The 12404-nt window shown below is 17.1% G+C and overlaps 1 protein-coding gene across 1 annotated transcript; it reads left to right on the forward strand.

Annotated features, from left to right (window-relative positions):
• The first annotated feature begins 8183 nt into the window (after positions 1-8183).
• Positions 8184-11850, forward strand: LOC128955629 (G-protein coupled receptor 83-like). Its single transcript, XM_054301303.1, has 2 exons — positions 8184-8344; positions 11445-11850. Exons 1-2 carry the CDS (start codon positions 8184-8186, stop codon positions 11848-11850), a joined length of 567 nt encoding a protein of 188 aa, XP_054157278.1.
• The last annotated feature ends 554 nt before the right edge of the window (positions 11851-12404 follow it).

Below are 12404 nucleotides of genomic sequence, written 5' to 3' on the forward strand. Positions count from 1 at the left end.
TAATTATAGTTTTATAAAAAACTAAATATTTTAGAAATTAATTATAAAATTAAAATTAAGTAAAACTCATTTTTTTGTGTCTAATGTTTTTAAATGCAATAAAAAATTAAATGTGTTTTCACTATCAAAAAGTATATAAAATATTATATAAATTTATTAAACATCACCATTTGTTATATTTAATTTTAATAATAATTTATTTAAAATCATTTAATCATATATTATCATAAGTTAATCCATTTTAACTTAAATTTCCTAATTTATAAAGTAACTGATTATTAGACACAATTCATTGAACATTTAATGATTGTTGGTCTCTAATCATTAGAAACTGATGTTATGATAAAACAATTTATTGAATCTTGAAGTAATGGGAAATATATATATATATATAATAGATGTTTTTAAACAATACATTTATTGAATTCAGTATATAATTGAATCTTATGTTTGAAAAAATAGTTATAAACTCGATTCAATTAATATAAAATACATTGTTATATGATTGACTTAAATAGATAGATAAGTGATTTATTATTATTTTTTATTTTTGTAAACTGTGATATCTTTACTAAGCAAAAAATTAATTTTAGTAAACTTTTTTGGACAATAATTGAATGACAATTGAAAATATTTTCAGATACTATAAATAAATAATAGTAATTTACGACTATTTGTTTTGTATGTTTTTTGTTTTTAATAATAAACAAAAATTATTATAGTTTAAAAGATAATAACAATTTTAACTAATTTACGATATATTTGTCATTAATAATATATATTAATTTTAAAAATAACAATTATATGTTGTATTTTTATTTTCTGTGTGTGTGTAAAATACTACATTAATTAATAAATTATTATTAATAAATTATATAAATAAAATATTTATTAGTGACATAAAGTTTTAGAGATTTTAATAATAAAGTAAAGTAAATATTTAATTTTTTTCAAACTAAATTTGAATACATTAATAGAAATATTAAAATAATGAATTAATCTATTAATCCTATTATTTTAAAATTTAATTTTCTATTTGAATTTTAAAACTGTTATAATATGTAAATTTTTGTTTGTAGTATATTTAATATAATACATACTATTAATGTTAATTGAGTTATTAAAAAATAAATAAAAGTTTAATATTATTAAAATTATTGTTTTATATTCAGTATTGAGTGGGTATTAAATTAATAATTTAATTTTTTTTAATAATAAATTATTTTTTAAATAATAATTTATATATATTACAATTATAATATTATTAATTTTTTAATTTTATTGTTTAGTTAAAACCAGTTAAGAATGCTAGAAAGCATTTTCAGAAAAAAAACTTGAATAGCATTGAAAACCATACGTTTATATTATTATAGCGGCTATATAGAGTAACATTTAAAAATTTAAAAAACGTCAAATATACATAAATTAAATATTGATATCAAGTGACTCAGTATGACAAAATAAACTACTCATATGTGGTATCAAATGATTTAGTATAACAAAATAAACAACTATAATCATACTTTTTAAAATTGATAATTTTGATCTATAATATCTTATTTTTAATGATCGTTAAAATTTCTAAACGTTAAAATTTTTACCTAAATTTTTTTACTTTGGCCGCCATTTTCTCTATGTTCCCGAAGAGATATCAAAATTTTAATACAACTTTTCAATACATTATTAGTAGTCCTCTAACCGAATCTGAAGTCAGAATTTCAAAATTCGCAAAAAAATATGCGACACACACACAGACAGACAGACAGACAGACTCAAAAAGCCATTATAGATTTCAGTAAACAAAACTTTTCAAGTTTTTTTTGAATATTGATTACTTATGTGTTTTGACAATTGCGTTATCTTATATGAGTTAAATAATAATTTTTTTTAACTACTTGTTATATACATGTAACTAAAACTTTGCAACTTATTCTATAATATACTGTATATAAATATATTTTTACTTATTTTTTATAATAATTATATAATTTATGCTAAATAATGACACTAAAAATAATAAAAAAAAACTCATTTGACTTAAATGACCAATCTCATTTATAGTATTATATTATTATGTAATAATTTTCTAGTTAATTGTATCAGATTTAAAAAATAACAAATTTGATATACTGTACCTACTAATATATTTATAATGAAATATTTCATTTAATAATAAAATGTTTACTATAGTTTGTTGTAATATTATATCTTAATTTAAGTGTTAGATACTAAAATATAATTCAGTAAACAGTAGACTACATATCATACACGGAAATGATTTTTTTTGTACATTAATATGATATATATATATAACAAAAATAAATCTTGTACTATTATAAGATATTATTTTTTATATATATTAAAATAACTTATTTTTTCATAAAAATCAATTATCTTTGCTAACTTGAAAAAACTATATTAAATTATTTTCTTAATAGAGATAAAAAAAATATTTTTTTTAGAAATTTATTGTTTTTGTAAATAATAGATTTTTTTAGTTTATTTGTTTGTGATCTCTATAGACACTGTATTTAATTATATTCTTTATATTTAATGGATAAACTATAATATAATATTTCATTATAGCAGACATAAGACACAATTATCTATAAATTATATATAATTTCAGATAATGCATAACACAATTTATAATACTGTATTACAAATTAATTAATATTTATTAAATGAATTAGAAAATTAATAGAGAAATATAATATGTTTAATAAATAAATATCATATTTAATGTAACAATCAGTAAAAGATAAAAATAGTGAATATATTTATAATATTGTATAATTTGTAATAATTTTTTAAATATACGTTTTACATGTTTTTATATTTGATTTATAATTAAATATAACATGATATTTTTACAAAAATTTATTATCATTTATATTATTATTTTTTTTAAAAAACATATAAAAAATTTTATATAAATTATTTTTTAATAATAACAATATGTTAACAAATATTCAGTTATAATTTTTATATATATTTTTAATTAATTAACAAATGTTTGTTATAATGTATACATTATTTTTAAGCTGTCGCTATTGTACAGTGTATTGACTATTATTAAAAATATTAGATTCAATAGTAATAACTAAAACATATATACAGTATATATAATAAAATAGTAATTATAGACTTTTGATAAAAAATAAATATCTTTTATATAAGTAAATGTTTTTTTTTATTAATCTATAGATCAAATTTTTTATAAAGTACAATATAGTAAAAATGAGTTTTTTTTTAAAATGATTAACTTAATTTAGTCTAATTTGTTAAATGTCAAATTATAAAATATAAAAATAGATTGAAATAATTTTCATTTAGAAATATATTGAAATTGAAATATGATAAACCATATAAAATATATATCTCTAATTTAAAAAAGTTTATAAATTTTGTTTTAAAAACAAAATCAAATAAAACTGTCATTTATTAAATTTATAAATAAATTTTAAATAAAAATCAAATAATAAGTAATAAAAAATATGTTAAATATTATCAATTGAATTGAATTTAATAAGTATTTATTTTGTTTCAACAAATTAATAAGATTTTTTTGAGAGATTAGAAAATATTTTGAAAATAAACTTTTATTTATTAATCGTTAAATCTTATTCTTGACAAAAAAATATTATTAACTAAAATATTATCGCTATAACTAGAGATGGGAATATAAAAAATTGCTAGAAAATTTCTCGGAAATAAATTTCAATAGAAATTTAACTTTATTTTTATACTATGAGATACCCATATCTATAGCTATTTTAATACTATACTAATGAGAAATAATTTCATAATATACATAAAACATATAGTGCACATACTGTATATATATGAAATAATTATTTAATAATAATCAGTTTTGTAAAATTTATTCATCATTTTATTTTATAATATTAGAGTTTAATAAAATTAAATAAATAAATTTTAATTAATATTTAAAAATATAATAATATTTAATTATAACGTATAAAAACAATGTATTGATACAAGATAACAAAATTAACCATGGGCATCACATAAATAGAAATTTCACTTTTTTTTTGTCTACACTAGCTATAACTAAAATATTGTAATTGCATTATTGACATAAATTTAATAGTTATGTAAATATTTAGTTTTTGAAATAATGATATTTTCAAATATGTTATAAGCGATTATTTTGATTGTTAAGTAATTTAAATAAAAAATTTTTAAAAAACATTATTATTTTTGAATAATTTTAAAAATATTATTTATTTGATTAATAAAATCTTTTAATTTACTATTACTAAATTAAATAACTAGTATTTCAATTTAAATAGTTTCAATAAAAATCTTCGACTTATTATTATAATTAAAATTTTATTTACTTTTATATAACTTATTTATTTTCTAACTATAAATAACTTATTTAATATATTAAATAAAAGTCTGAATTTTATATAACAATGTTTATTGAAATGAAAATCTGTCAAACGATAGATTCATTAAATTAAAATTATATATAAAATAAAATCAGTTGAGAATGCTAGAAAGCATTTCCATACGAACTCCATATCAAAAGTAGAAATTTTCTATTTTATTCTCAATGTTTTTGAAGAGATAAAAATTTAAATATAGATCCCCTTATACTTTATTTTTACATTCTTTACACAAATCTTAAACTTAAAAATCAAATAAAATATTTTTATTTTATTTTGGCCGCCATTTTCTCTATGTTCCTGATGAAATATCAAAAATTCAGTGCTGATCACTATAGTTTATTTTTGATACTTTATTCAAATCTGAAATCAAAATGTAAAAATTCGATAGATTTTGTTGGACAGACAGACAGACAGACAGACAGACAGACAGACAGACCGACAAACATATAAAATTCAGATACTCCTTTCAGAAGTTGTGAATATAATGTATAATTAAATGATAATAATAATAATAATAATTACTAATATTTAAAATAACAATTACTTATAAATTTATACAAAATATTTATGTTTTTATTTCAAATGTTTTATTGAAAAGTTTCGTCAAATAATTAAAATACTAAATTTTTTTACTAATATTTTGTATATTAGTTATAATTATTTTTAAATACACATTCATTGCTCTATATTTTGACGTTTGATAAAAACAACAACAAATAATTATCATTGTTTATGGATCTCATAAAACAGATTTTTTTTTATTTAAATTACATTTACATCACTATAAGTGATATTTTGAAAATAATTTCTTTTTAAGTGTCAATTTAAATAAACACTTATTTGAATGAAATTGTTATAATATTATTCACACAAATGTTTTGTAAAATTTGATTTATTATAAATAATAACTTTGTATAATGTTATACTAAATATTATATACATCTACAATATATTATTATATTTAACTATATATTACTAGCTATACTACAATGTATAATGTTTTTAAAATATATGTCTTTTTTAGTATATGTTTTTAAGATCTGTAATATTATATTTATAAATATTTAAACATAAACTACACAAAACATTTTAATAATTTAGTTTAAACAAGTATAAAGTTTTTATATAAAATTACATAACTTATAATGTAATACAAATACTAAATTATTTAATAATAAATTATTAAAATATTTTAGTATTAAAACAAATATTTACTATATTAAATACAAACATAATTTATTATATTTTGTAATATAAAAAAGTGTTAAAATATTTGGATAAATAAATTATTATTTTTTTGTTTAAATTTAAAAAAATATAATTTGCTAAACAAAATGGTTTATTTGTATAAATATTTTTTTTTATTGTGTCTGATAACTTAATAATAATAACAATTACTGTGAAAATTAATAATAGAAAATATTTTCAATTGACGTTAATAATAAAATCAATTGTTAAAAAATACATTTTTTTTGTAATATTTAGTTTTATATTAAAGAGTTTCTTACTAAATATTTTTGCAAAACAAAATAATGTCAAAAATAAACATTTATAAAAATTAATTAATGTGTAAACAAAGCTATTATTTATTGATAACAAATTATTATAGTATTATTATAATTTATTATTTATAACTTAACATAATTATTTTTTATGTATAATACTATTTCTATGAAAAAATATTTTTAATTATTAAAAGTATTTTAAAGATAAAATTTTGTCAATAGTTTATATATTTTGCAATTTTCTAATAATTATAATAATTGAATACAAAATACAAGTAAACCAATAGTACTAATATTTAAGAATTAATAATTATTCAATATTTATATTATTTATTTCAATAAATATTGCATTTATTTTATTTAAATAATATTTGATATCTATTTTAATTAAATCACAATTTATTTTAGATAATATATTTCAATTTGGTAATATATATATAACAATCAACAACAAAAAAACTAAACAAACACACATATACTGAGACAGATACAAAATTATTATTTATTTACACATATATTCACTAACCATCTCTCACTCACTCGTTCACTCACTCACTCACTCACTCACTCGCTCACTAACCATCTCTCACTCACTCACTCACTCACTCACTGACACATATAAAAGTCTTGTTGAGAGCACGCATGTATAAGAATATTCTGATTCTATATATATATATTATACAAGAATATTCTGTGTCCTTAAAACTTGATTTGACTAACAATACTATCACTTCAACTCTCACTACTTCTGGCTTAAGAGTGTTTTGAAACTTTATTTTATAAATATAATAATAATAAAAAAAAATATTTTTTTATTTAAGTATAATTGATGTACTTGTAAAATACAAGTTGTATAATAATATATATTTTTATTTATAAATTAATTTATATTTGTGTTTAATTGCTTTAAGTAATTTTATCAATCAATTAACAAAATAAATATTTTGCTAACTATGAAATTCTAATAATGTGTTTAAATATACATATTTTTACTTTTATTAACAATTTCAAGTATACTAACTATATTAATTATGATTATGTATTAATGTATTATTTAAAATTATAATATTTGGACATTAAATATTAAATTAATTTTTTATATAATATAAAATTAATATAAACATCTTTTTAATAATTCAGACATCATTACAGTGTATTGAAATAATATTGATATAACAAACGCAATAAAAAATATACTGTAAATAAATAAAAATAAAAAAATATACAGTATATATATAAAAGGTTAACATAATATAAATACACTATAAATATACTTTTTAAAAAACTGTGTATAATTTATATATAAGCGTTTGCTTTTGACAAGTACTTAAAAAATTGTGTAAAAACTATAATAATTTATTTAATAAAACTATAATATTATATTTACTATAAAGATAATCTACAAAAAAAACAACTAATATTTTTATTAAAGTGTAGTAACTATGAAATGCATTTTTGTTATTTAATATACTTCATATAATAACTTAGTGTTGAGAATTATATATATATATTATACAGTATTTTATTTTTATATTATTTTGAAATAATTTTATTTATTAATTTCTATTCCGTATATTTAAGATTTAGATTACATATATATATATATATATATATATATATATATATATATATATATATATATATATATATATATAGTAAACATTTATATGAATTTAATTTATTAATGGATGAAATTAGAAATCAATGTTTAATCTAAACAAACTTATATAAAGTAAATAATTGTTGCACTTTATGTATATATATATGAAGATCTTCAATCTTATATTATCTAAATCAAAAATAATATCTATACTACTAATGGTCATTATATATTATTGTGTTAAATGTGGTATTAAAATTAGTATAATAAATTGTTGATAATCAATAATTAAGCTGTAATTAAACTAATATCATATAATCACTTCAATCTACTGTACTAAGTATTAAACACTATATACAATATATCTATTATATATATTATTAAATACTATTAAGTCTACGAAAAATAAAATAGTCAAACAAAATGAATATATCGGTGCCATCGATATCATTGACAACTGATGGAGACGAATATGATGAGGAAAGTATAGTAAAGCTCTGGGAGCTATTCATGGCCAACAATATGAGCCAAATTGATGACAATATTAACGATGAAAATTATTTGAAAAACACAATAATTATAACACTGTATTCATTGATATTTTTGATATCAATTTCTGGCAATTCGTTTGTGTGTTATATCATAATAAGTAAGTGTCAGATGAGGACAGTCACCAACTACTATATCGCTAACCTAAGCTTCTCCGATCTATTGATGACATTGATTAACATACCGTTCAATACGGCCCGACTGTTGCTGAATGACTGGCCATTTGGACAGTTACTCTGCAAGTGTGTGCCATTTATTCAGGCTTGTTCTGTGTAAGTATCTATTATTTTTATAAATTATTTTTAATTAATTTTATAATTTGCATAACATTTTCCATTAAATAAACACCATTTCAATAAGTGTTTATAAATTTAATAAATTCTGTAAATCTATTTATATATGTATATACATAAATATTATAGGATATCATATTGTATTTTATTTTTATATTATTCCTGCACTTTATGTAATAAAATAAGTGAAAGTAAATATTATTGTAATATCAGATACATAACTGAATAAAATTATTTATTTAAACTTTTACATTACTATATATTAAAAGAAAACTGTGTTAAATATCAAAAACTATAGTATTTTTTTATTGATAACTATGAAAGTTTCAACAAATCATAAAAACTAAATCAATATAAATAAATTTCAAATTTAAAAAATAAAAACATTAAAACATCTACAAATAAAATAAAATTAAAATAAAATAATTTTTTCTAATTGTTAGTTTGCCATCAAATTTTGATTAAATTATAAAAGATAATAATTGAGTTAATAAAATACATTAACTTGATTAAATATTAAGATAGTAAATTATTTTCATAATTACTACTCATAAATAAAAGTTAACGTTTATTAAATTTATAAAAATTCTAACTTAAGGTTAAAATAAATATATTTATAATATTTAAGTTTTGTTTATTTAATTTAATAAAAAAAACATGAAAAACATTTATTTCTTATAATTATTCATAATTACTAATCTATTTATAATTCAATTTAATTAGTTTTTTTTAATTAACACATTGAATCTATCTAAATATATTTAATTTTTAGTCTTAAATGTTTATTTAGTAAATAACTTTTTATAGTAGTATAATATATCAACCAAAAAAAAAAAAAATACATATAATCTGATAATATAGAGTTTCTAAGAAATTTTCCATTTATGATTATTTCATTAAATCATAGATCAATATGCAATTTAATATTTAATAACTATTTGATAAATAGCATATGCTTTTATCAATATTTTTTTTGTTATTATATTCAAACAGATAGAAAGCTTTCACAAAACATGAATTATAAATAAGAAACTTATGTAATAAGTGTTAATGCAATTTTTATTTTATAATAAGTGTTTCAATATTATAGTAACAAAAACAATGTATCCAAAAATCTAATATCATTGTAGTTAAACATCTTTTTGTTTTGTTTATTAAATTAACTAATTTTTGTTGTTGTTGTTATTTTTGATTAAATTAGTTATTACTTACATTTACATAAAATTATTATACCTGTAGTATAATGTATGATATTAAATAAGTACTGTATGTTTAATTTGAAACTTGTGATAATACAAATTTCACAAACTTAATGCTCATTTACTTTATATATTTACATACAATATATATATATATATTATTGTATGTTTAGTTAAGTAATTATTTTATGCAAAAATTTAATTATATTAATATAAAAACATAATTTTTAACTTATAATAATTACATACTAATTTAGCATATGATAAATCTAGTTATCAATATTTTGTTGTATTTATATACATTTAACTAAGATTAATTGTCATTGAAAATGGTCTAAATTTACATATACTTTACATCAAATTAGATGATAAAAATTATAACTGTGAAATATTTTGAATTTTTTATTTAAAGTAAATACTTTAGATAATATACATTTACGTAAAAATTATTTGAATTTTTAATTGTTTGCAAATTTTTTTTCGCATAAATAGTTACAAAGTCAAAAATTTATAATTATATTATTAATATAATTTAAATATTAACTTTATTATAAGTATCTGATTTTTTAAAAGATTGAAATTTTTATTCAATAACAAAATTTGTTTACTGAAAAAATTACATAATTAAAAATATTAATAAAATACATTATGTAATTTTTGTATTTTAAAATGATTAATTATCTATTTTTAAATTATTTAAATGATTTTAATATTCTGAATACAGTATTGGTTAATAAATTATATAATAAATGATTTTTATTTACTAAACATAATTATTAAATTAAGTTCATTAACATTTTATAAATATTTTATTTAAATTTTAAGCATCAGTTAACTTTATACCATTTTTTCAAATAATTTTTTAATTTACTAATTATTTAGGGATTGATTTGTTAGCATTAAAATATTTAGATTATTTAATTGTAAAATCAGAAAAACACTCAGTAATCATAGTTAATGTAAAACATTTGGTAATTGTCGGCAAATATAAAATAATTAGATTAATTTTGTTCACTTTATAAATGCAAATGCTGTTTACATACTGTTAAAATACTATCATATAATTTCAAATAAAATGTAAATTAAAATTAGTAATCTATAATATTACAAAATAAAAGGTAATGACCCTATCCTTAAATACATTATTATTATATATTTTTGTTTTTATATTTTAAGCTTAAAAAATCATTTGAAAAATATACCCAATTTAAGACTAATAATATTATTATAATAATAATATTTTATTGATCTATAATAACTTATTGATTGTTTTTATTTTTGTATTATATTTTTTGTTGTTGAAATTGGACTTTAAATCCTTAAACTATAGATGAAGTATAAATTATTATCAAAAACAAGTAGTTTATATTTATTTATTTTTTTTATATAATCAATAGTTGTTAGTCAATTATAAATAAAGTTATTAATACTTATGGGATTAAAATGTTGGAAACAATTTATTATAAATTATAATTTATAGCATTAAAAAAATATTTATTAATTTATACTATAATATACTATTATATATATAAAGCAATTTGTGTTAATCAATATAACCAATAGATTTTATATATTTAATTAAAAAACTAATTGGACAGTTATTATCAACAAAAAACTAATATTAAAGTATAAACATTTAATAAATACAAAAACTACACGTACAAAATAAATAAATAACTTTTTTTATGTCTATAAAAAAATAACAATATTTTTTTGTTGAAAAAAAACTCAAATAAACAGTAATCCAAACAAATAGGTTTGTTATCACGTTATTTGAAATATTGACAATTTATTCATAGCTAAGCATTTTATTTCACACACAAATATATATATATATATATATAACTATTTTATTGTTTTTTATATATATAAAACTATAGCTATGTGTCGACACTGACGATGTGTGTAATTGGTTTGGACAGACATCAGGCAATACTCTATCCGTTTGGCAAACGTCTGAGCGATGTATTGCCCATAAAAGCGATTATAGCGCTCATGTGGTTTGTGGCCTCACTGTTATCCCTTCCGCACGCCTACTTCAATCAGGTCGAGCCGATTGAAGTACCGATGTTGGCCTACACTCTGCCATTGGTCCGGTGCCGTATGCGACTACCGAAGCCGGAGCTACGGTCGCGACAAATATTAACAGTATTGACGTTTAGCTCCCAATATCTGATACCACTGTCCATAGCGACCATCTCTTACTGTAAGATTGCTCTCCATATCCATCGGCGACAGATTGTTGGAAATATAACTCAACAACAAATTGCTTACAATTTGAGGTAAAAAAAATTATGTTTCAATTTATTCATAACACATATTATTATTATTATTATTTTATCTTTACTTAATTTTATTGTTTGCATAAAATATTCTAATATTATATTACTAAAAATATTTAGATATTATTATATTACAAATTATTTGAATCATACGTGACTTATTTTTAAATTAAATATTTTAGAAATTAGAATTATTTTATATAATTTTATATATAGAAATATTTTATTATAATAAATTTATTGCATGATATAATATTTAAAAATTATACTGGTTATTAAATTTTTAATATCTTTGTATAAAATATTTTAAAAATGTTGTATTTTTGTACCTAAGCTTATTCAAAATATTAATTTTAAATATTTAAATTATGAAAATATTAAAGTTAAATAATGTTTTAATCTAAATTAATATATAATTCATAGAAATAAAGTGTATATCTATAATATTAAAATTATACGAATAAGTTAATATAATTGTTTTTTTACAAAAATTAAAACATTATTATTAATGATGTAGATAAATTAAGTGATTACTATATTAAATAAATTTTTAATTAA

This window comes from Oppia nitens, unplaced genomic scaffold, assembly GCF_028296485.1.
Source record: "Oppia nitens isolate AA-2021 unplaced genomic scaffold, nextdenovo-longstitch-racon4-pilon3 scaffold2_pilon_pilon_pilon, whole genome shotgun sequence".
Taxonomy (NCBI): Eukaryota; Metazoa; Arthropoda; class Arachnida; order Sarcoptiformes; family Oppiidae; genus Oppia; species Oppia nitens.